This window comes from Carex rostrata, chromosome 34 (assembly GCF_964058835.1).
Source record: "Carex rostrata chromosome 34, lpCarRost1.2, whole genome shotgun sequence".
Lineage (NCBI taxonomy): Eukaryota > Viridiplantae > Streptophyta > Magnoliopsida > Poales > Cyperaceae > Carex > Carex rostrata.
In genome coordinates, this window is record NC_135951.1 from 3528607 (window position 1) to 3555045 (window position 26439).

A 26439-nucleotide genomic window follows, 5' to 3' on the forward strand; every position below is an offset into this window, starting at 1 on the left:
AAACAAGATTGAAGACATGTATATAATTTTTGTTACTTTGGGTTTATGAGTGGATACTGTTTTAGAAGCCGCCTGGACAATAAAATTAATTGAAGATATGTATATAAACAAAAAGTTTGTTTATATATATACATCTAAATAAAATTATATCCAAAACACTTCGGAGATTTGATCTATTCCTCGTCATTGAAGCATGAATACGTTCAAGTTGTTTCTCGTTTTTTTGGAAAATTGGAACAACCTGATATTTCTAAATCCTTTCCCATCTAGCCCTCTACTCCGTGATATTATGTGTAATATTTTGTAATTGGATGGATGAAATGCTGAATTATTTGTTGAAGTTGTTTTTTTTTAGGTTTAATTTATTAGTCATGTTTTATTGTTGAGAACAATTAATTTAGTTGTGAACTTCTTTGTTTGTGCAACATATTGCAGAGGGGGAGCTACAGTATACCAGGGGTGGTCAACTGCCCACCCCTAGATTTTGATAAACAAGCTTAAATCTCTATATATTTGAGTTTTTGTCTATCCCAAATTGTAATTTTAATGACCCCTGTAGTGAAAAGATGCAAATGTATTCTTCTTAGCTCCCTCTTTCTTTGACTGCAAGTAATTAGCTTGAAATTTTCATTTCATTTTCCATTTTCAAAATTTTTTAAGATCTAGTTTTGTATCTTGGATATTCAAAATACTTTCTATAGAAATTATGTGAGTACATGAGCCATCAAAGAGATTGTAATGAAATTATATGAGTTATGTCTATACAATAAAATATCAAATATAAAGAGGCAATATGTGAGATTTATTGAGAGAAGAGCCGGCTCCATCTTTTTGTCCTCCACTCCATTTTAAAATAATGAGTTGTCTCCCTTTCCGTCCATTTACTCTTATGGGATAGAATCAATAGAGAAATCGAAATGAAATCAATCAAAAAAGAAGTAGAAGATAGAAAGGATTCAAAATGAATAAATTGAAACTCATAATGGATCCTTCTTTCTAGATGAGGGGCAAAGGGATTTCTATCGGGGTTCTTCTTCTTATTAGAAGATCGTGATTTGATCCGCATATGTTTGGTAAAAGAGAAATCTTCTCATTTGATCATAAATGAAAAGTCTTCAATTGGAACATGAAAACGTGACTGAATTGGTCTTAGTCACTCTTTGAAACGAAGTGGAAGATGGGAAGAAATTCTTCGAAAGAATTGAACGAGGAGCTAGCTGTATGAGGTCAAAATCTCATGTACGGTTCTGTAGAGTGACAGTAAGAATGACTTATCTGTCAACTTTTCTATTTTCATTTCTTTCTCTTTTTCTGGTCCAAATTAATAAGATGTCTCAATTTCTCTTAATTTTGTGTTTTTTATATTTTTGTTTGAATTTGTTTTATATTTTTTTTTTATCTTCATTTTTCCTTCTACATTCTTATTTTCCTATTTTCTTAATTCGATAAGGATATGGAAAAAAAAATTAACATTAAATTTTGTTTATAAAATTTGTATTTTTTTTCATTTTTTTGACCCGCTCCTAATCAAAATCCTGGCTACGCCACAGATATTGCACACTATATATATGTTTTTATATGAGTAATATGTTTTGTTCAACATGCTATTCTCTAATTCGAAAAGTACTAATTTGTGTAAACTATAATATATTTTCATCTCCTGTAATACTTTATTTATTTCATATCCAGTCATCTCCAGCTTTCACATTCTGAATTTAGACATTTTTAGCATGAGTCATATTCAAAATACTATCAGTGCGTTCAATGTAAAATGAGCCACAATTCCGGTTCCATGTCTCAACTTTCGTCGCTATTTTTCTCCAAACCTATCTTGTCAATATCTACTTCACAGCTAGAAGTCCAATCTAGTCTGTTTCTACTTACCATTCAAGACAAAAATTCGAATAAGACGTCCATACAGGACAGAATAGCAGTTAGCACTAGAACGACCCATGAGGGAATTCTTCTGGTCAACTTTTTTCTAACCATACATCTCCCTTTAACTATAAGAAGAGCAGCACTCTGAGAGAAAAAACCCATTGCCTTCATTTCACAAATCATGGAACGTTGTTATAGCATGCTCACTATTCACCTCCTCTTAAGTATCTTAATCTTATCCTCCTTTTCTCTCGCTGCCATTGTAACCAATAGTAAAACTGATCGAGCAGAACTATTCACCTCCCATTTGGAGTCCTCTCCTCATGGAACGAGTCACTGCACCACTGTCAATGGCAAGGGATCTTATGTAGCTGGCACCATCCTGATAGAGTGACTCCTCTCGTTCTCGACTCAAAAAACTTGTCAAGTTATATATCTCCATCTCTAGCAAATCTCACGTTTCTCCAAAGGATGAGTCTCTCTGATAACAAGCTGAGAGGAAGCATCCCGGACTCCCGGTAGAGATTGGATACTTGGGTAGGCTATGTTTTGTCAACTTGAGTGTGAATTTTCTCAATGGTATCATTCCATCGAGTCTAAGTAATTGTTCAAATCTAGAAGTTATTTATTTGAGAGATAACAATCACCATGGAACCATCCCATCTAACTTAGCGCAATGCAAAGAATTGAAAAAAATCAGTTTGGGGAATAACATTCTCACAGGAGGCATACCATTGGAATTTGGTCTCCTCCCACAGCTAGAATTGTTACGACTATCTGCCAATAATCTCACAGGATCAATTCCTTCCACCTTGGGCAACCTTAGTAGCCTAATATATCTTTATCTTGATCAAAATGATTTTGATGGCGATATTCCCGAAGATTTAGGCAAACTTACTAATCTATCACATCTCTATCTTTACAAAAATAACTTCATGGGTTCCATCCCACCGACCTTAGGCAACCTTACCAAACTATCACTTCTCTATCTTGACCACAATAGCATTAGTTGTCACATCCCGCCTGGCTTGGGCAACCTTACAAACTTAGTGGAACTTACTCTATTCAAAAATAAATTCTATGGTTCCATCCCACATTCCTTGGGTAATCTTCAAAGTTTAACAACATTTGATATTTACAAAAATAAATTCTATGCTTCCAAACCTCCAGTGATTTAACATTTATCAGAACAACATTTCGGGCCAAATACCACACTTCCTTTACAACCTATCAGCATTGTATAATTTGTCACTTAGTAATAACCAGCTTGATGGAACTCTACCTTTTGATATGTGCAATTCTTTACCAAACATACAATTTCTACACCTCTATCAGAATCAACTCCAAGGACAGATCCCACAATCCATATCCAATTGTTCTGCTCTTATTAACATTAAATTAGATAATAATTACTTCAGTGGCGTGATACCACCTGGCTTTGGAGCTTTACAATATGTTTGGAAAGTTCTTTTGGCTTCTAATCAACTAGAAGCCAAGAGACCACATGACTGGAGTTTCATGGATGCTTTGACCAATTGTACATTGTTAGAAGTTTTACAACTTGATATTTTTGCAAATATCAAATGTTGTTAAACTTTGAAGATTACCCAAGGAATGTGGGATGGAACCATATAATTTATTTTTGAATAGAGTAAGTTCCACTAAGTTAGTAAGGTTGCCCAAGCCAGGCGGGATGTGACTGTAGGGCGCAAAAAGTTGCACGGCTAGGTTAGCTAACAGTGCGAATATATATGAGTGGAAATGCTCCCACATGGGTTCAATGCTCTAGTTCTCCAAACGAACATGAGCAAGGCACCGAACTCAGGGCATTATTTGCCATCTCTCTACATTCCTCCTGGTTCACCCTTGTGACGGACCTACGTTCATGATCAGTCCATCGGGGTTTTATTATTTGATTGTGGGGACGTTTAACTCCTGATGGGCGCAAGCCCCCGTCATTAATTGCATCAGAAAGACCTTTCGAGTCAAGCTGAATATCTCGTTCATTCCAAGATTTGTGCCTATTGGTTGTGAACTGAATAATGGAGTTAAAAGGGGCTCATGTGTTGTCATATTTGGTCATGTGGTTGGTTCTCGTTTATTTTTGGTCATCTATGTTGTCATGTATATGTGTATATTACAATCATATGGATGCATCTGTATTCATAACATGTTGTCGTTTATTTGAGAAATCATGATGTTTGTATAGAGAGGGGTATTCTGGTCATTTTATAATATTATAAAACTTTGTATGTTGTCATTTTGATTATGATATGAGATATAGAATTGTTGTACCCTAAAAAGTTCCTAATTAAATGTATGGAAAATTGACAATATTAAAAATGCTTGGAAAATGCCAAATAAGCGCGAAGGCTCTCCAAGATGAATAGAAAGTAGCATGTTGGAATCTATGATAATATTCTACATGTCAAACCATGGATTTTGATATATTATACAAATTCTAACTCAAAATGGTTGAAGAGTTATGAATTTTCAAGGATCTGGTGACATGGCAGCCTCTGATTGGTGCCAACTCATTCTGTGTACCCATAGCATTAATGCTTGTCACTCTGGGTACAAATTGGGAGCTATCAAGCTTAAGCATAAGCATCGGGCTCCACATGTCAATGATTTTAGCCAATTTCGCTGATATTGATAGATGGGTGAACATAGTGTACAAGAGATGGACTGCATACACCGAATGACAGTGTATTGGTGCACCATCCGCCCAGACCAGCTAAACCCAATCGAAGGACGCTGAGTTTAAACTCAGGACCTTTGATCCCTTCAGCCTGCGTGCGCCTGGAGCGCTATACACCATCCCACTGCCTGCTACATGGCTCATGATGTGCCAAGCACAAGCAGATAACAAAAGAGAACGAAGAGAGAGGAGATACATGTCAGGGCCGCTGACATGCAGGTCACCCTTACCTGACAACTCTTTCTTCCTCCCTCGTCGCCTCCTGAGCTCTGATTGAAACTCTAAATTCATGAAAGGTAAAAAGAAATTGAGCAAATGCTCACCTGAACTCGAAAGAGGTTCACTTTCTCTGCTCTTTTCTATTCTCTCTCAAGCTTAAGTGATTATGGTTTTCTCTAAGCGGAGCTGAGAAGGAAGTAAAGTGAAAAAATGGAATAGCCGATTAAGAGCGGCTCAAGCCTCGAAACTTGGCAAAATGATGTCAAATACCATCACGATGATTTCTCAGATGTCAATTTGAAATAACAATGCTTAATTTTATGGAATTATGAACCGGTACCATAAAGAATCCGAGTAATTCCTATCTGTGCCAACTTGACTGTCCAAGTGATAAATTGGACCTTGGTACATGATAAGGGAATAAGAGCGATGCCATCTGTCTATGCCTCATGCCCTATAGTGCCGTAATCCAGGCAGGTGCAACTTAAGCCCAAAACTGGCTTGGTACAGTACACCATATGCCCTAACAGCTAATGAATAGCTCACTGGTCCTCATGACACATGCCCAAGGACCCTGAGGTGAAAACAAAAGAGAGGAATCTTCTCCTGAGCCATAGGAGCATGCAATTCACCTTACCTCTTTGACATGGCAGTAAACCAAAGGCTCAGATGCCATCCTCTACCCTCAAGCCTAATCTAAGGGCTCAAATCTATACAAAAAATCCAAATGACATGTTGAAAGATGACTGGATAACCCTTGCCTTGATGGCACCTTAAATCATGATGAAACAAACTGAAGCATTTGATCAAGCACCTTATGGTTTCCCTACTGACACCTTTAAATGAGCCTATATGCACTTTGGAACCTGATCTCAGACATGGACACATGCTATGATGCTTGAAATCTGAGCTTCAAGGGGATATGTTGTGTAAATAGTGAGAGGAGAAGGGTATACATATAAGCATCAGTTATGCTGATTTTGGCTGTGTATGCTTACACAATGATTTGCTCTTTAAAAATGTAAAATAAAATGTAAAGGTGTGATTTTCCAATAACCCAGGGGCTTCCCTGCAAAAGTACCAAGATCTGGTAATATTTAATACCTTTTAAATGTTGATTTGATTGATGATGGAGCTTTGGATCTCTCTTTTGTGCATACTGGTAGCTTGAAGCTACTTGTACATGGTCAAAATCTGAACCAGCCCTTTAGCTGAGCATAATGCATTATTGGTTGACCCCTGATAGCATGCCAAGTTCATACTTAGCAGTATATTGCACAAAAGTACAACTGAGGTGATGAAATGTGTTGAAACACCTTGATTTGACCTCTGCTGGTAATCTGGTAAGTCTAGACTCATTTGTTAACCAAATGTTAAAATTGGATGCACCATCATATAGAGAATTTAAAAATGCACAAGATAGACTAAAAATTTGCATGATTTGGACTCTTCTACACCAAGATATGGCCTGTCAAAGTTCAGCTTTCAAAAATAAAAAAATCTGAATTTTAAAGTGCAAAATTACCAGTTCTGCACTTCATACTTAAATTCCCCTTTTGACTGAGAAATAATGCTCAAACAAACATGAAATTTGGAATGAAAATCCTTGACACATATATCTTTGATCCTGGGAAATTAAAATCATATCTTATGTATTGAATTCATGAGAAAATGAATTTGACATTCTGAAAAATATGGGTTTATATACCCATCAATTAACCAGAACTCAGTACAAAGCAAATTGATGATACTGCCACATTCTAAACTCTTCCGGATGATCTAAATGAATGTTTTAAAACCTTGAACCAACCCTTGAACCTCTGTACCAACCATCGGTACCAAATTGGTACTTGAACTGAAAGGGAAGAACTTGAATCATACTCGGATACTCTTTGAAGGTCCAATTGATTCTCTTGCATGCCTTTACACCTCTATACGATATCAAATCACCCGATTATTGGAAGAAATCACAATGAAATCGACTCAAACTAGTTTGGACCTCAATCGGTACAGATGGGTAATGTATAAGCTTGTACCGATACCTCCAATGACTTTTTACCACCAACAATGGTACAAATCGACTCCTGACGTCAAGACGATCAAGATGGAGTGCTTGGTTGGAGCCGCCGTGACCGGGATTGATCGGAACCTTTCTTGCTCAACCCTATCAGACAAGAACCCTAGGTTTCATCGAGTGGCACGAACGTTAAAGCTCCCGCTTGATCCAACAATCCAAATTCAAATCAAGTTGACCGTTTACTGATCTATGGGGCCCACTTGTCATTTGCTTAAATCAGTAAATTCCGAATCTTAAAGTCCATGAATTGAATATCTTAAAGTCCATGAATCTTAAAGGCCTTGTATGCTAATATAGCTGCACAAAAATCAATTACAATTTTGTAAGCGTCTATGAAGAAATCACAAAAAAAATTAATATTGATCTTTGAATAGAATCAACATAGGCACACATAAGATGAGAAAGTAAATATTTTATTGTTAGATCAGATCTGATTCATATATAATAAATTACAAAGAAAATAATTGGTTGTTTGAAAGTGACCTGTGATTAAATTATTGGTTGTAATATTTGTATTGAAAAAGTGTATGTTTTTAGCATAGTAGGCAAACTCAGCTGAGTCAAATCGGAACCGGACCACACTGAGCTGATTTTTAATTAAGTTACAGAATAGGGGAAAAATCAGGTTTAACAGTGGTGACTCGGTCGATCAAGCGATTCTTCACCGTTCATCACTGATTCTTCCTTTATTAGCTGATTCCCAGCAGCTTAGTGTGGCCAGCGGAGAGAATCGCAACGGAGAGAGACATTTTTCATTTTTTTTGTTTGCGACCGGTTGGGGGAGAAGGTCCATTTTTCTCGCTCTCCATTTTATAAAATATTGGCGGAGTCTAGTTCCATTCCTTTTTAAATTCTTTTCTTCTTGTTTTTTCCTGCTCCATTTTATATTCGGAGCATTTGGAAATGAGTTAGGTAGGTGGTTGTTATTTTTACTCTCTGCTGAAATGTGAAACTTGACGAATAAAATAGTAAGGAAGAGAAGAAAAAACCACATCTTTATTAAACTATCAGTAAAAATAAATTGACCCTTGACAATTTGTATAAGTTTCTTATAAACAATAGTTATGCATAGATGGAGAGTTGAGAAATAATGCGAGCTTTTGTCGTCCTTGAGTTTGAGGTGGGTGAGAGATAGATGGGCTTAGATTTATATGAGGCTTACGTGTACAGGCCTATATGAGGCCTACATAAGAGGTTTATTTGTTGAAAGAGCTAAGAGGGCTGGGTTTAGGGCCCAATATAATAGGAGAGATCGTGAACACAAATGAATTGTCAAAGTGGTTGGGCTACCTGTTAGGAGGAGGTAGATGTTTTTCAATTTGAAAATTTCAGAATAGCATTGTCAAAATGTTTAAAACTATGAGATATCATTTAAAAAAAAAAATATATACAGAATAGGACAAATAAACTACTCTTCTTTTCTTTTTGGTTAAAAATAACAATTTTGGGACTGCCGGATGCCTATATTTTTGTGTGTTAATTATATCATTTATTGCTTGCCTGTGCAGAATTGTGTATGTGATGAAGTTGAAATAATCTAATTCATCAATAGAAATCCAAAACACTCTTTATATATCTTTTAAGTCTCCGGGCTCCCACAAATAATGAAAGACGAAACAAGGCTTGATCTAAATTCCCAAATTTTGCATTTGGAAGTCTCCAGTATCACACAAATAATCAGTGTTCTAACTAGCGTGCTATAGCATTTTTGGAGACTAAACGCTAAGTTATGGCATCAAAACACGCTATTTGAGCTACGGACGCTATAGCGGTAATAATAAAGGTCCACTATAGTGCATAGCGTGAAGCGCAAATAACGCGCGCTATGCAACATAAGTTTTTTTTTTTTTTTTTTCCAATTCAATTTATATGGGCTTTATAAACTGAGCTTTGGCTTTAACCGTGATTGTTTTTAAATTATTAATTTAAATGAGAAGGAACTCTTGTTGTCCATCAACGAGTTAAAAAGGTAAATAAAAATCCAAAGTTAATTATGAATAGATTAAGATAGTTAATTATGTCATGATGCCTAAGTTATTTTATAATTTAAATAGAAAAAGATAGATTATGTCATAATGCTTAAGATATTTTGAATAGAAAAAGATCAATAGTTTATGATATTGGTACTACTATGAATATTTTGAGACGCAATTTGGACTTTGTATTGGTTCAATATGAATATTATAATTTCTTAATCAATTTGGTGTTTATTTATTATTCTATGAAACTTAGATAATGTTAATATTTAGTACAAATATATAATGTAATTTTTATATAAAAAAAATGCTATGTTGCATAGCTTTCACTATAACAACGCTATTCGCTATAGCTTTTTTTGTAGCCTTCCCGCTATGACGCGATAAACGCTGTTTAGAACCTTGCAAATAATAAAAAACATCTAGGATACACACAAGCAGCTGAAAATGCAATACTATATGATATGATATGTTTCTTAATTTTTTATTTATTTTTCCAATTTGATCTAGTAAATATTTGTATGTATATTAAATTATATTTGAAGCTTACCTGTCAGTTTTAACAATTTTTACATACTTAAATGAATCCAAAATAAGTCAAAAAAATCTTCGAGTAACCAAACCTTATGTTAATGTACATGCTACACTATCTCTCTTTTTTTTTTTTAAACTCTTTGCAGAGACTACAAAGTCATGAGGAGGAATCAAATTCTCAACATTTGAGTAACCAAATCCTATGACTTTTTTTCCTAATCAACTGTGTTACCTCTCCTTTCTACATGCTACACTATCTCATATATTAGGTTTTACAAGACAACAACGCAACCATTCCATTTTTTTATAACCGGGCCCTATTTTTGGCGAAGCCCAAGCCGAACAAAATCATTTCAAAAAAATCGCACATCTATGTTATGTTATGGAGGACCAAATCAAAAGACCTTGTTTGGACTTTTCCTCGGTTGTAAAAGAGATTGCTGTCACTTTGAAGATGTCTTCAGAAACAAAGATAAGGCAAAGATTTTTTTGAGAGCCTCATAGACTCATAGTCAAGTCCACGCTCAAGTCAACACCCAATTGTACTCAACGAAATTATACTTCCAACATAACATGATATCTTTATTCCATCTCTGATACCTGGCTGCTATCTATAACTTTATCTCTTTTTAATTATTAGAGTTTTTACATCAAACAACTCTTCTCTTTATCTTACTCTCCCTTATCATCCCTAGAGCTATCTCACTCACTCGGAATACCCCTTACTTCATCCAGTTTGGCTTATTTAACTCCACTTTGACCCAGCTCGCTCTTTAGCAACTCGTTACCACCCCCAGTAAATAACATGGAAAAAAAAGATATTAAACACAATACCAATACCAAGAAAAACAAATAAAATAACAGGATAATAAGATGATGACAACTTGGGAATCCTTCTTTTAAAAATAAAAATAAGATAGGGCTCAAACTTCTAATCTTACATTTTATTGATAAATTAAAAATATAACACCATCGAAAGAACAAAAAAAAACATGAAATTGAACGAGTATATATTGAGCACAAAAAATTGGAATAAAAGCATGGTTTCTCAAACTCGGAATTGGAAAGATATATCTGCTGGAATTAGAAGAATCAGATTGGAAATTCAAAATTTTTGTTTTTGGCAGAAACTTGTTTTGTAGCAAAAAAAAGAGAAATTAGTAAAAAAAAAAAAATATGTTAAGACAAAAAATTACACTCAAATAATTCACTAATTATATAATATAATACAAGTATTACAAATAAAAAACACGTACTTTTTATAGATAAACTAAACTATAGCAACGCACTACTATACTAGCTAGTCACATGCATTATTTATAAATAAACTAAACAATTCACATACAGTCAAATATGTTGTCTCCAGCTATATGCAAATTTGCTTTGTCTTACTCTCAAGCTCTATGCAACTCTCCTTCGCAGAATTTTGGCCAAATCAAGTAAAAAGCTTGCTTCATCCTTGTCTTGTTTTTCATTATTGATTTCACTGCTAATATACTGAAGCGAGTTTTGTTTCCATCTCTTAAAATTGTAACCTGCAGTAAGAACAAGCTAACTAGAACAACAAAATGACATTAGCAACATAAATTTAGTGCAGGATTATTTTGACAAGGTATGTGTTAAGTTATTTTTTCTAGTTCAAATTATATTTGCATAATTTGATTTTTTTTTTTTTGTGATTTGAAATCATAGATCAACAATTACCTGGAAAAAACGTAAAATAACCGAAGGACTTGGCCTGACTCGCATCAATAATCAGATAACTCGGCCGAGTCAACCCGATTCAACCTAGTTTTGATGGAAAAATCGAATGGGCGTGACACTCGGACGAAACTCGGCTCAGAGCTGACCAATACCGTTCTAACTCAGTCGAGTCAACTTGGACCTGGCTGATTTTCCAATCCACGAATAAAAGTTACATATCTGATAATACTTGACCAACCATCTAAAAATAAAACAAAAGCTGTCACTAAGAATTCATTTGTATCTCTCCATAATATGAGAATTAGATGAAAATATTGTCTTCAAATTGCAGCTCTATTTTGTAGCAAATTACATAATTTAGAAAGCTTGAATTGGACTAAATTCATAATTAAGAGATGCAGTCTACTCTTATTGAAGTCTTCGTCCGACAGAGAAAAAAAGAATACCTGTCTGCAATAAATTCTCCTTGGAAATTTTTGCACGCATTTTCTTTTTATTTACCTTCTTTTATATAAAATAAAAAACAATTAACCACTTCTTCTTTAAAATTCGATAAAGATCATGTCCGCAGTTTAAATAACCTACGATATATATCAAATTACTGGTTTCGTATGTTTAAATTGCCGAACCAATTATTAATTATTAATTATTTTTTATTTATTTTATTTTATTATATATTTTTTTTGTTTTTTTTACAAACGTCACTGCAAAAGGCTTTTGTTTTTTAAAAAAGGTCGCCCCACTACATTTGAAAAGAAGAATTAGATGATTGCATGGGTTGAGCCCCACAACGTCCCACTACATTTTTTTTTATTCATTTATATCAAAAAGATTAAAGGGTATTATAGAAAGATTAAAAGGTGGGTCCCACTACATTTCCACAAAGGACTACGTGTAATGCCAGTTGCATTAGGAGAAATAAAGGATCACCAAATCCTTAAATTAATCTATTTTCATTATTTATCGGAACCTCCTTTCTGGTTCGGTAGTATAAACTTGCAAACCAGATAATTAAATATAAAATTAAGAAAAAAAATGGTTAAAAGATTTTTTTTCTTACATGGTAAAAAAATATATATTTTTTTATTTATTTTTGCATGGCATTTGCACGTCCACACAAAATACAGGTTTGTAGTCATTCTTAATTTTGATATTAATCAAGTGTCTCAATATAATCCATTCACGTGAATATTATATTTTTTCCTTAATTTATTTGCTTATTAGAAAAGGAAAAAAATTAAAATTAAAATTAGCTTAATGGTAAGCATATAGATTAGAAAAAATTCTTAGCTTGTCACTTAATTAATGGTACGTGTGCACGTCTGTTTATGATGCAACTTCACATTCGTTTTTATTCAAAACCCTATAAATTTATTCAGGTACCAGCACCATGGACAATAGTAATTAAAAGGTTAATTAGAGCAAAAAAGAAAAAAAATGACTTCTCTAGCTTGTTACCGCACATGTCAATTGCTTCTAAGTTACCAATTGAATTTAATGTACAAATTAAAGTCCGGACGGATCACTATTGTAGTAGGTCAGTACTATAACGACTCATTATGGAAAATATTGTGGTCAACTTCTTTCTAACCATACATCTGCCTTTAATTATGAGACGAGCACTCTGTGAGAGAAAAACCCATTCCACTATTGTAATAGACCAATGCAAAATTTCCTTACTTGCATGTTTTGATGTCGGGTAGGGCACCATGGTAAATCTCATGACTTATTGTTATGGTCAGTGTAAGACGACTTAGACTACCAAAGAATGATTGTTGAAATACATTGTATTGGCTGAGCACTAATGTAGTGGATGGATCACTAATGTAGTGGGTGAGCACTATGACTCATGAGAGAGAACATGCATTGAGTTTGACCCAGCTCGCTCTTTAGCAACTCGTTGCCACTCCTAGTAAATAACATGGAAAAGATATTAAACACAGTACCAATACTAGATAAAACAAATAAAATAACCGGATAATAAGATGATGACAACTTGTGAATCCTTCTTTTTAAAAAAAAAAATAAGATAGGGCTCAAACTTCTAATCTTACATTTTATTGATAAATTAAAAATATAACACCATCAAAAGAACAAAAAAAAACATGAAATTGAACGACGAGTATATATTGAGCACAAAAAATTGGAATTAAAGCATGGTTTCTCAAAATTGGAATCGGAATTGGAATCAGATAAATTGGCACAAATTAGAATAATCAGATTGGAAATTTAGATTTGTTTTTTTTGGCAGAAACTTATTTTGTAGCAAAAAATATAAAAAAAAATAATAAGAAAATATATATGTTAAGAAAAAAATTACGCTCAAATAAACCACTAATTATATAATATAATACAAGTATTCCAAAAAGGAAATACTTTTTATAGATAAACTAAACTATAGCAACCCACTACTACACTAGCTAGTCACATGCATTATTTATAAATAAACTAAACAATTCACATACAGTACTCAAATATGTTGTCTCCAGTTATATTCAAATTTGCTTTGTCTCTCTCCAGTTGTATGCAACTCTCCTTCGCAGAATTTTAGTCGAATCTAATGAAAAGCTTGCTTCATCCTTGTCTTGTTTTTCATTATCGATTTCACTGCCCAGGTACTGAAGCAAGTTTGGCTTCCATCTCTTAAAATTGTAACCTGTAACAACAAGCTTAAGCTAGTTAGAATTTATGTAAAAAAGAGCAAAATTACTTTAGCAGCATAAATTTAGTGCATGATTATTTTGACAAAGTATCTGTTAAGGTCTTTTCTCTTCAACTATCCAGAAAAAACGTAATATAATCAAAGGACTCGGACTGACTCATACCAAAAATCAGATAACTTGGCTAAATCAACACGATTGAAACAAGTTTTGATGAAAAAACAAATGGCTGTGAGACTCAGACGAAACTTGGCTCGGACCAGACCAATACCATTCTGACTCGGCCGAGTCAACCCGGACTCGGCCGATTTTCCAATCCATGAATAGAAGTTACATCTATGATAATACTTGACCAACCAACTAAGAATTCATTTGTATCTCTCCATAATATGAAAATTAGATTAAAATATTGTCTTCATTAGTAGCAAATTACAGAATTTAGAAAGCTTGAATTGGACAAAATTCGTAATTAAGAGATTCAGTCTACTCTTATTGAAGTCTTCGTCCGACAGGAAGAAAAAGACTACCTGTCTGCAATAAATTCTGCTTGGAAATTTTTGCACGATTTTTTTGGAAAATCTTTAAAAAAATAAAATAAAATAAAATAACCACTTCTTCTTGAAAATTCGATAAAGCTCATGTCCGCAGTTTACACCTACGAAATCAAATTATTGGTTTCGTATGTTTAAATTGCCGAGCCAACTTTTTTACAAACGTTACTGCGAAAGGTTTTTGTTTTTCAAAAAGGGTGGCCCCACTACATTTGAAAAGAAGAATTAGATGGAGCCCCACAGTCCCAATACATTTTTTTTATTTATTTCTTTCAAGAAAGATCTAAGTGTATTAAACAATGATTAAAGGGTGGGTCCCACTACATTCCAACAAAGGACTACGTGTAATGTCAGATGCATGAGGAGAAACAAAGGATGATCACGAAATCCTTAAACTTGCAAACTTCCCTTCTGGTTCGGCAGTATAAACTTGCAAACCTGATAAAAATAAAATTAAGAAAAAGTGTTTAAAAGATTTTCTTTCTTAAATGGTAGAAATAAAAAAAATTGGATTTTTGCATGGCATTTGCAGGTCCACACAAAATACAGGTTTTTAGTCATTCTTAATTTTGATATTAATCAAGAGTCACAATACAATCCATTTACGTGATTATCAGACTTGTATCCGATGAATAAAGCCGATATGAATATATATTATTTTTTTCGTTAATTTAATTGCTTATTAGAAAAGTAACAAAATTAAAATTAAAATTAGCTTAATGGTAAGCATATGGATTAGAAAAATTTCTTAGATTGTCACTTAATTAATAGTGTGTGCGCATGTGTGCACCACTGTTTATGATGCAATTTCGCATTCATTTTTTTATATTCAAACCCTATAAATTTATTCTGGTGCCAGCACCATGCATAATAGTAAAAGGTTAATTAGAGCATAGAAGAAAAATGGATCACTATAACGACTCATTAGGGAAAATATTGTGGTCAACTTCTTTCTAACCTTACATCTCCCTTTAACTATGAGATGAGCACTCTGTGAGAGAAAAACCCATTCCACTATTGTAGTGGATGAGCACTCTGTGATAAAGCAATGCAACATTTCCCTTTCTTGCATGTTTTGATATCGGGTTGGGCATGTCCTAGGGTTCGGATCTAATAATCGGGCTCCGGTAACTCTCATGACATATTGTTATGGTCAGTGTCAGACGACTTATACTACTAAAGAATGATTGTTGGAATACATTGTAGTGAGTGAGCACTAATGTAGTGGATAGATCACTAATATAGTGGGTGAACATTGTAGACATTTTGAACTACCAGCTGAGACTGTCAGTGTCGCCTACTTCATTTCGAGGAGCACAATTTCATTGTCTTTAATAGACAACACAGAAGAGGTGAGAGGGAGGAGGAACAACACAAACAAAATTGAAGACATGTATATAATTTTTGGGGTTTATGAATGGATAATGTTTTCGAAGCCGCCTGGACAATAAAATTAATGGAAGATATGTATATAAACAAAAAGACTGTTTATATATATATACACACATCTAAATAAAATTATGTCCAAAACACTTCGGAAATTCTATTCCTCATCATTGAAGCGTGAGTACGTTCAAGTTGTTTCTCATTCTTTTGGAAAATCGGAACAAGTAACCTTATATTTCTAAATCCTTTCCCAGCCCTCTACTCCGTGATATTATATATGTGTAATATTTTTGCAATTGGATTTGTTGAGGTTGTCTTTTTTTAGGTTTAATTTATTAGTCATGTTTTATTGTTGAGAGCAATATTTAGTTGTGAACTTCTTTGTTTGTGCAACATATTGCAGAGGCAGAGCTACAGTATACCAGGGGTGGTCAACTGCCCACCCCTAGATTTCGATAAACAAGCTCAAACAAGCTTAAATCTCTATATATTTCAGTTTTCGTTTACCCCAAATTGTAATTTTACTGACCCCTACAGTGAAAATATGCAAATGTATTCTTCTTAACTCTCTCTTCCTTTGACTGCAAGTAATTAGCTTGAAATTTTTGATTCATTTTCGAATTTTTATTCAGATCTAGTTTTGTATCTTGGATATTCAAAATACTTTCTAGAGAAATTATGTGAGTACATGAGTCATCAATGAGATTGTAATGAAATTATAAGAGTTATATCTATACAATAAAATATCAAACATAAAGAGGCAATATGTGAGATTTATTGAGAGAAGAGTCGGCTCCATCTTTTTCTCCTCCACTCCATTTTAAATTAATATATAAGATGTCTCCATTTCCATCCATTTACTCTCATTTCTTCCTCTTTTTCTTGTCTGTCTAAATTAGTAAGATGCCTCCATTTCTCTTAATTTTGTGTTTTTATTTTTATTTTTATTTTTCTTTGAATATGTTTTATATATTTTTTTTTCTTATCTTCATTTTTCCTACTACATTCTTATTTTCCTATTTTCTTAATTGGATGAGGATATGGAAAAAATATAATTAACATTAAAAAAATGGATGAAATTTGTGTTTTATTTTTATTTTTTTGGCCTACCCCTGATCAAAATCCTGCCTACGCCACCGATATTGCACACTATATATATGTTTTTATATGAGTAATGTGTTTTGTTCAACATGCTATTCTCTAATTCGAAAACTACTATTTTGTGTAAACTATAATATATTTTCATCTCCAGTCATACTTTATTTTATGTCATAGCCAGTCATCTCCAGCTTTCATATTCTGAATTTAGACCTTTTATGCATGAGTCATATTCAAAAGATTCCATCAGTGCATGTCTCAACTTTCATAGCTAGTAATTTCCAACCCATTCAAAAGTCCAATCTAGTCAGTTTCTGCTCACCATTCAAAAGTAGCAGTTAGCACTAGAACCACGCATGAGGGAATATCTTGTGGTCAACTTCTTTATAACCATACATCTCCCTTTAATTAACTATAAGAAGAGCAGCACTCTCTGAGAGAGAAACCCATTGCCTTCATTACACAAATCATGGAACGTTATTATAGCGTGCTCACTATTCACCTCCTCTTAAGTCTCTTAACCTTATCCACCTTTTCTCTCGATGCCATAGTAACCAATAGTAAAACTGATCAATCGGCACTTCTCTCCTTCAAGTCCCAAATACAGGATGACACTTTTGGAGTCCTCTCCTCATGGAACGAGTCACTGTACCACTGTGAATGGCAAGGGATCATGTGTGGCCGGCACCATCCTGATAGAGTGACTGCTCTCGTTCTCGACTCCAAAAATTTGTCAGGTTATATCTCTCCATCTCTAGCAAACCTCACATTTCTCCAAAGGATGAGTCTCTCTGATAACCAGCTTAGAGGAAGCATACCAGTAGAGATCGGATATTTGGGTAGGCTACGTTTTCTCAACTTGAGTGGGAATTTTCTCGATGGTAGCATTCCATCTACTCTAAGCAATTGTTCAAATCTAGAATTTATTTATTTGGGATATAATAATCTCCATGGAACCATCCCATCTAACTTAGCACAATGCAAAGAACTTAAAGAAATCAATCTGGGGAATAACTTCCTCACAGGAGGCATACCGTTGGAATTTGGTCTCCTCCCACAACTCCAATATTTAGGACTATATGTCAATAATCTCACAGGATCAATTCCTTCCACCTTAGGCAACCTTAGTAGCCTAATAGATCTTTATCTTGACCAAAATAATTTTGATGGCGATATTCCACATGATTTAGGCAAACTTACAAATCTATCAGCTCTTTATCTTTACAATAATGAATTCACGGGGTCCATCCCACCAACCTTTGGTAACCTTACCAAACTATCAATTCTCTATCTTCACACAAATAGCATTAGTGGTCACATCCCATCTGGCTTGGGCAACCTTACTAACTTATTGGAACTTTATTTTCACGAAAATAAATTCTATGGTCCCATCCCGCATACCTTGGGTAATCTTCAAAGTTTAACAGATATTAATCTTGCTATAAATATGTTAAGTGGATTCATCCCTGTTGAACTCGGGAAGCTTCAAAACCTCCAGAGTTTTAACTTTGCTCAGAACAACATTTCGGGTGAAATACCACACTCCCTTTACAACCTATCAACATTGTTTAGTTTGGACCTAGGTAATAACCAGCTTGATGGAACTCTACCTTTGGATATGTGCAATGCTTTACCAAACTTGAAATATTTATACCTTTTTGAGAATCAACTCCAAGGACAGATCCCACAATCCATATCCAATTGTTCTTCTCTTATTGCAGTTGCATTAGATACAAATTACTTCAGTGGCGTGATACCATCTGGCTTTGGAGCCTTACAAAATCTTCAAATAATTCTTTTTTCTTATAATCAACTAGAAGCCAATAGACCACGTGACTGGAGTTTCCTGGATGGTTTGACCAATTGTTCATTGTTACAATGGTTATATCTTGACAACAACCAACTACAAGGAGTTTTACCTAGTTCTATAACAAACCTTTCTACTAGTCTTCTTGTACTCTCAATATCTAGTAACCCAATTTCAGGAAGCATACCAGCAGAGCTTGGAAAACTCAATAACTTGAATCTGCTTGACCTAAGCGGAATGCTTCTCAGTGGCAGCATTCCGTTAGAAATTGGTAATCTTTTCAAACTGGGAATATTAGTTCTGCAGAGTAACATGATTTCAGGTCAAATTCCATCAACTTTTGCCAACCTCACCCAAATGACCAAGATATATCTAGATAATAATACATTAGAAGGGAGTATACCAACAGAGTTAATTAGTAGCATGAAATTATTAGAACTCCTGAGTTTTTCAAATAATAAGTTGGTAGGTGAAATTCCCAAAGAAATCATGGGTTTTTCTTCTCTTTCCATCGGTTTGGACCTGTCACACAATTATCTAACTGGCATCTTGCCACCAGAAATTGGTAACTTGAAAAACCTACAATTAATTAATCTCTCGAATAACGAGTTAAGTGGAGAGATTCCTAGCACAATTGGTGGATGCCAGGTACTTCAATCCCTTTATCTTGATAGCAATCTGTTAAGAGGAACAATTCCATCCAGCTTGAGCAAACTAACAGGGCTGCAAATCCTTGATGTCTCTAACAACTTGTTCTCTGGTCGAGTCCCTGAATTCCTGGCTACAATGAATTTACAATATTTGAATATTTCTTTCAATAATTTCGAGGGGGAATTACCAAAAGAAGGAATTTTCAAGAATGCTAGTGGTCTAGATGTAAGAGGAAATCCAAAACTTTGTGGTGGAGTACCTCAAATGCATTTGTCACACTGCATTTCACAACCTTCCACACAGAGAAATCACTTTCGAAGAAACATGGTGCTCATACCTTGTGTTGTTGGTTCTTTTATTTGTACAACTGCAATAATTTGCTTGGTAGTGATTTATTATACTAGAAAGAACCCTCGAAACAAACCACAATCTGATAAAGGTTTGAAATATGGGTTGGAGCCTATTTCATACAACGACCTTCTTAGAGCTACTGAAAATTTCTCCCCGAATAATCTTATTGGAAAAGGTTCATTTGGAGAAGTTTACAAAGCAGTTATGAGCTTTGAGAATGTGACAACCGTTGCGGTGAAGGTGCTAAACCTTGAGAAACACAGTGCGTCTAGAAGTTTCTTTTCTGAATGTGAGGCATTAAAAAATGTGAGACACCGGAACCTTATAAAAGTGCTGAGTTTGTGCTCTAGCATAGACAACCAAGGTAATGATTTCAAGGCTTTGGTTTTTGAGTTCATGCCAAATGGTAGCTTGGCCACATGGTTGCATCCAAATGCATGTACAGATCGGCCATTCAGAAGCGTCAGCTTCATCCAGAGATTGAACATTGCATTTGATGTGGCGACAGCATTAGATTATCTCCATTACAATTTACATGCACCAATCGTGCATTGTGATCTCAAACCTAGTAATGTACTTTTGGATGATGACATGACGGCACATGTGAGTGATTTTGGATTAGCAAGGTTTTTGGTTCAACCTGATACCATGCCTTCTCAATCAATGTCGAGCACTGCTGGAATCAAAGGTTCTATTGGCTACATTCCACCAGGTATATATAACAAAGCTTATTATTTGAGATTCTTTTTAGTATGTTTCTGTACTAAATTTAGGGCTGTAACTATTAACTTTTCATTGTGTAGAGTATGGGATGGGTGGTCGGCCATCGGTAGAAGGAGATGTCTACAGCTACGGTGTTCTTGTACTTGAGATTTTCACTGGAGTAAGTCCAACCGACGAGAGAATCAAAGATGGTTTGAGCCTTCAGAAACAAGTTGAGATGGCTTTCCCTGACCAAGTCATGGACATAGTCGACCCTAAATTATTCTCTGAAACAGATGGAGAACACAATCTATATGCACCTGAAAATGTCTATAGTTGTTTGGAATCAGTGATTCAATGTGGGCTTCTGTGCTCCAAAGAGTCGCCAAAAGAGCGCATTTCTATGAAAGATGTTACCAAGGAGTTGAACTCAGCACGAACAAAGGTGCTTAGGCCATAGAGATGGAGAAAAATAGGATCAAAAGAGAAGAGGAAGGGATCCACTAAATATGTATTATATGTAGTAATTGAATTTATGGAGAAAAATAGGATCAAAAGGTGCAGCAGTTGTGGTAATTTATGGTGTTGTAGTATATATGTTGTAATAATGAATTGTTGAAAATAACGGCTAAAATTGATATGATTTTTAAAACAATTTTATAAATTTTGAAAAAAATTGAATTTAATCAAATTCTAATTGGATGATAAGAATTCCAAACTAAAAAATTATTCAAAAACCGTGGCGGACCTGTGTGGGGATGCACCTAGCTACTATCTTCAAGTCTGTATCCTCTGCATTACCTCACCATTTGAGTTTCAATCCAGACTGTCTGATCATAATCCGGATCAATCCTGTCAAACTTTTAATGCACATGGATCCTTTAAGATTCGTGCTAATATGTAATGAATGGATCAGATTCAAACCCAAAAAAACAATGTACCTTAGGTGATATGAATTCCTTTCTCTTCTCTGACAGTGGGCCAGTGGCCTGATTGAGAATCAAGGCCCAATAAAAGATTCTCAAATCTTAAAACACAAGGGTAATTGATGAAGCTAATTAAAAACTAAAATGCAAGGTTGTTGTTGTCACGTGATTGTCACGTGGCGATTGTAATAACAATCAAAAGGATGTCTTATTGTAGTCAAAGAAAATCACCACGTGATTGTAAATATCAATGTAAAAACACTTTATTTATTCATTATTAGATATGCATGTGATTTAGGCGGGCAAAAATACAAAAATTGCAGAAAGGACCTTTATTTTATTTTATTTACAAAATATGTTAAAGCTTATTTTAATTATCAAAGCAAGATTATTTACACTTTTTAGCAATTTAAGATGAAAAAATCAGATAAAATAGATTCAACAACAAAATGATCAAGCGAAAAATAAAATTTCAAAATTCCAACAGAAAATAAGAAATTTCCAATTGAGCTACTTTATTTAATGAACTTGAGTAGTACAATTTGGCTCATAACAACACTATTTGGGTTTTATTTCTACTGAATTAAACAACACAACATCCGATTAAAGATTTAATTGTGTCAAACTAATTGGGAGAGAAGTAATATCCTAATTACTAAAGTAATTTTAAATTATTTATTTTGAATAACCAATTTAAAATGTGTTATGGTAAACCATCATGTAAAATTTAACACTAAAATACTTCTGATACCTTTAGTCCTGTTAGATTCGATCAGCTAATTGTTTTCTTGTGTTATTATTATTTAATTACCAATAGTTACAAATCTGGGTTATATCTTAACAGAGCAGTTTTGGCTTCATGCAGCGCACTAAGCATATGAAATGCTGTTTTTGTTCTATAGCCTGTGCGTTGTACAAAGTCAAAACTGCAATGTTAGAAAGTGCAAATTGACACAACTTTTAAATAACACTGCAATTTGTTAAATCATCTCCAAAACAAGAATATATTTCATCAAATTCCATCTAAACTACAACCTAGTCCATCAGATCTATCAAGATTAAAAATACAAAAATAAAAAAAGCCACTAATTGCCTCACATATCCATTTCAAAATAAAGATTATTTGATAGGAGTTGACGGATGCGAAGATGCTACCTGCTCTTTATCCTACAAACAATTTAAAGAACACAAAATTCATACAAAATTTGAATTAACTCAAGTGCTGTAGCCCATAAATATAATTTAAATTATAAACAAATTAATAAAAAATTTACAAAAACCTGAGGTATCTCCTTTCCTTGGTTAGACTGCTAGTTGTTTGCAAATTGGCTATGGTACTATGCATAGCGCACATTGGTCCGTACTATGAATCAATATCTTCGTTTTCAAAATCCAAACAGTCAATATGAACTGTTCAAAATGATCGCCATATGAAAATGCGCGTAGAGACTAAATTTTACATTTTTTAGAATTTTTTTACTATTTTATTTAGATAGGTTGAAATCACTACTTTTAAATGGTCAAGAATCTTTAGATCAAGTGATTTTTTACCTATTTAAAATGTAGTAAAAAATCTAAAAAAAATGTAAAATTTGATCTGCAAGTACATTTTCATATGGAAATCATGTTGAACGGTTTAGATCGCCCATTTGGACTTTGCAAGCGAAAAAATTGATCCATAGTACAGACCCATCCATGCTATGCATAGTACCAAAGCCTCACCCTTTAAATAAAAGAAAACAATGAACAGCATAAAAACTAAAAGACCTGAGAGTGTGGTGCATTGGCCAGTGCCATCTGCTGTTGCTGAAACTGGTACCAATGCTGCTGCTGTTGCTGTTGAACTTGCATCAACTGCTGCAAATACATCTGGTACATTTGCTGGTAATACATCATTTGTTGCTGCAACTGCTGTTGCTTCTCCTCTAAAGAGTTGTTGCTAGGCGAGGAATGATCTGACTGCAACTGATTTTGCTATAAAACCTGTTGCCGTAACTGGAGGCAATAGTACATCTGTTGTAGTTGGTTTTGGTTGTGTTGCCACATCTGAGATGGACACACTTGCTCTGATTGTACGCCTCCATTCTACCATTTTTTTTTGTTAGTTCAACTGGATTCAGTTTATATGAGTAGGGGTCTTTAACCAAAAATAAAATAATAAATGAAGGGAAGAAGGAACCATTGGTTGCTGGCATTTTGAAAATTATGAACACCCATTACTAGCATGAGCATTCCCTAAACCCTAAACCCTAAAACCTAAACTCTAGAGATCAGACCAAGCTAATTTCTCCAAGGGCCCTCCAAATTTATTCCTCCTATTGTTCATCACCCCTCTCTAAATTTATAACTCTAATCACTTGTCTAATGAGAACATAATATAGTTTTCACAATAATTTAGATGGAAATTTTTAAATTCACTCTTGTCAACTAAAAAATGAGGGTTATAGGCCGAAGAACTTCTGTTAAATCTAATCGTAAGGAAGCTTTTGTATTAAATTAACCCTTCTCTATTAAAGGATACATGTGATTTTACATTTATGGGTTGTAAAATGAGGGCTATGAGCTATATATTCGCACAAGCAAGCACATGTGACAAATAGACTCTTAAAATAAAAAAATAAAAAAAATGAAAAAATACAAAATGTAGAAAAACACTAACCAAATATTGTGCCAAGGCTCCTGTAGGAAATGTCTGATATGGCGGTTGTGAAGTCTGTATTAGATTATTAGATTTTGCCAGGTCTGGATTCAAAACAGGTCGATCTTGACCCAATTCCACTTCTGACTTCGAGCAATTCAAAGCAGGCCTAATTGGGCTTATTTGCAAAGACTTGTCAGGTTTCCGGTCTATAGTTTCAGATTCTGGATTTGCTCTTACCAGGTCGGTTTTCTCAACATCACTACTATGATCGATACTGTTATTGCTAGTAAAATTATTATCAAGTGCAGGAACAGCAAAGTTGGTTTTTGATTCTGGATTTTGAGTTTCCTTCAGTACTATATTGATTCTGAATTCGGTTGCAAAATCACCTCCTTTTCTCCTAATATGGCCTCATTTTCTCTAGTTTTGCTCTTTTATCGCTAGTGGAATCAGTTAGGCGGAATGCATTTCGGGATTCGTTGGGAAAAAGTACGCAGTGGTGGGCCCACGCCTTCTAGGTTTGTGCGGGTTTTCCATAAAGGTCTACAAACTGTACACAAAAATAAGGTTATCTCAATTATGAGTGTGAGGCTATGGTACTTCGCAAAGCGCACATTGATCCGTACTATGGATCCATATTTTTATTTTCAAAGTCCAAAAGTCGATCCGAACAATTCAACATGATTTTCATATGAAAATGTTCTGGGACATCAAATTTTACATTTTTTTTATAATTTGTTTACTATTTTTTAAAATAAGTAGAAAATCACCTAATTTTAAAATAATGGACCATACAGAAGTAGTGGTTTTCAACCTATCTAAAAAAATAGTAAAACAATTATAAAAAAAAAATGTAAAATCCGTCTTCAACTACATTTTCATATGAAAACAGAGATATGAATCCATAGTACGGACCAATCCATGCTTTATTTAAACAAAAGAATAATCAGTTAATTGCATATTTATAAAAAAGGGCACTCACATAAAAAAACAACATAGAGATCTCTTAACGTTCTTCATAACACAAAGGTGTAGATTCATCGGTTTGAGGTTCTATCACATTAGATATTATCAAATCTAAAATCGGTATCTGACTGGTCCCACCATGGATCATCTCAAATTGAATCAACTCCTACAAGTTTCAATAATCATTACTTGGAAAAATTTACAGATGAAAATATAGTAATAATTTATTTAAAGTTACAAATCTTTGATTAGAGAATTGCATGGCATTTGTTTAATCCCCCTAAGAAAGACTTGTCTAGCCGCATCCCTACTACCAGTTGCCTATAAAAACAAATATTTGCAAGAAATATAATTCAGAACAGATAGTAAAAGAGAAGATTTCAAATGAATTGATTGTTAAGGGGATGTATTAAAATATTATAATTTCTGTCATACCTAATTATTTTATGATTTTAATTTTAAATTTTAATTATAATTATTTTCCAATGTGGAGGCATGATTGGGGCATTACAGTTTTCAAAGCAGCTGAATCCTCAAAGTTAAATATTTTCTTGTATCATACCGCAAATGTGAATTGTGCAAAGTTAATGTAAAGACTTGAAGCAACTTTAACATTCTTTTGCTCTACACATCATATTCAATTTCATTCTCATATAACTCGAAAGCACCCTGTTGGGAATTTTAAAAATAATACCAGTTGAGAGAAATGCCTATTGTATAATCAACCAATTTGAGAGAGATGGGTAATATAAGCACCGTACCAGTTGGTACCGAAAAGTTCAAATGTCAAAATGCACAAGCCAAATCAAGATAATATGAGATCAAGCACAATCACAAAAGACACCAGATTTACGTGGAAAACCCTCTCAACTTGGAGGGTAAAAAACCACGGGGCACACCGGCAAATTTCACTATACCAACAAGAAACGGGTACAATTGTTCTTCTCAAGTTTAAGCCCTAAACTGAGGTATACACACAATAATAATGAGAAAAACCAAGAGATAACGAATTAGAAAGAAATATCCTTTCAAGCTTCCAATTTCATTCAAACCCGAGCAAACCCTAGATTTGAGAAAACGAGAAATTCCCCTCTTACAAACAAGAAGAAAGTCGATCAAGGTAGTGAAATCGAAGAGACTAGCTTGCTCTTCGTTTTCTTCTTCTTCTCCACCTCCTCTTTCTCTCTCCTTCTTCTTCTTCTCTCTCTTTTCTTCTTTCCGTCTCCTCTCTGTGTTTTTCCCCTTTCTCTCTGTGTCTCACGCGAAACAGCCAACCAGCACCCTTTTTTTTTTCTTTTTGTTTCTTCTGTTGCCTATTGGGCTGGACCCAACAACGGCCCAACAATCTCCCCCTCCAGCCCACGGAGAGAGGCACGCCAATCTTCAAGTCATCACTTGGTATTCATGCCGACAAGCCGGCAACAAGGCTCAAGCTTGTCTTTCGGAACTATCTTCGTCAACATGTCTGACGGGTTCTTATTCGTGTGGATTTTCTTCAGCTTCATCTGCTGATTTTCTATTACATCTCTTAACCAATGAAATCTCACATCAATATGCTTAGTTCTGGAATGATATGTAGCATTCTTGCTCAAATCTATAGCACTCTGACTA

The 26439-nt window shown here is 34.4% G+C and overlaps 2 protein-coding genes across 3 annotated transcripts in view; one reads left to right on the forward strand and one right to left on the reverse strand.

Moving 5' to 3' along the window:
• Nucleotides 1–25491, reverse strand: part of LOC144548976 (uncharacterized) — a 94387-nt gene extending 68896 nt beyond the window's left edge. The window contains exons 1-3 of one of the 2 annotated variants that reach the window (XR_013509517.1): nt 23881–24007; nt 22989–23306; nt 22133–22388 (exon numbers count right to left, since the gene is read on the reverse strand). The gene's annotated coding sequence lies outside the window, so the exon portion shown is untranslated. Of the gene's footprint in view, nt 22389–22988; nt 23307–23880; nt 24413–24844; nt 25150–25390 lie in introns of those variants that run through there. The other variant, XR_013509518.1, reaches the window with a different exon arrangement.
• Nucleotides 17225–20871, forward strand: LOC144548962 (receptor kinase-like protein Xa21). The gene is made up of 2 exons (XM_078297700.1): nt 17225–20305; nt 20397–20871. Exons 1-2 carry the CDS (start codon nt 17254–17256, stop codon nt 20753–20755), a joined length of 3411 nt encoding a protein of 1136 aa, XP_078153826.1. The 5' UTR covers nt 17225–17253; the 3' UTR covers nt 20756–20871.
• Nucleotides 25492–26439: the final 948 nt, after the last annotated feature.

Excerpts from the sequence above, each read along its gene's own strand:
- LOC144548962 (XM_078297700.1), top strand. The coding sequence starts at position 17,254 with ATGGAACGTTATTATAGCGTGCTCACTATTCACCTCCTCTTAAGTCTC. Across the intron at positions 20,306-20,396 it reads TATTGGCTACATTCCACCAG|AGTATGGGATGGGTGGTCGG; the intron begins GTATATATAACA and ends TTCATTGTGTAG.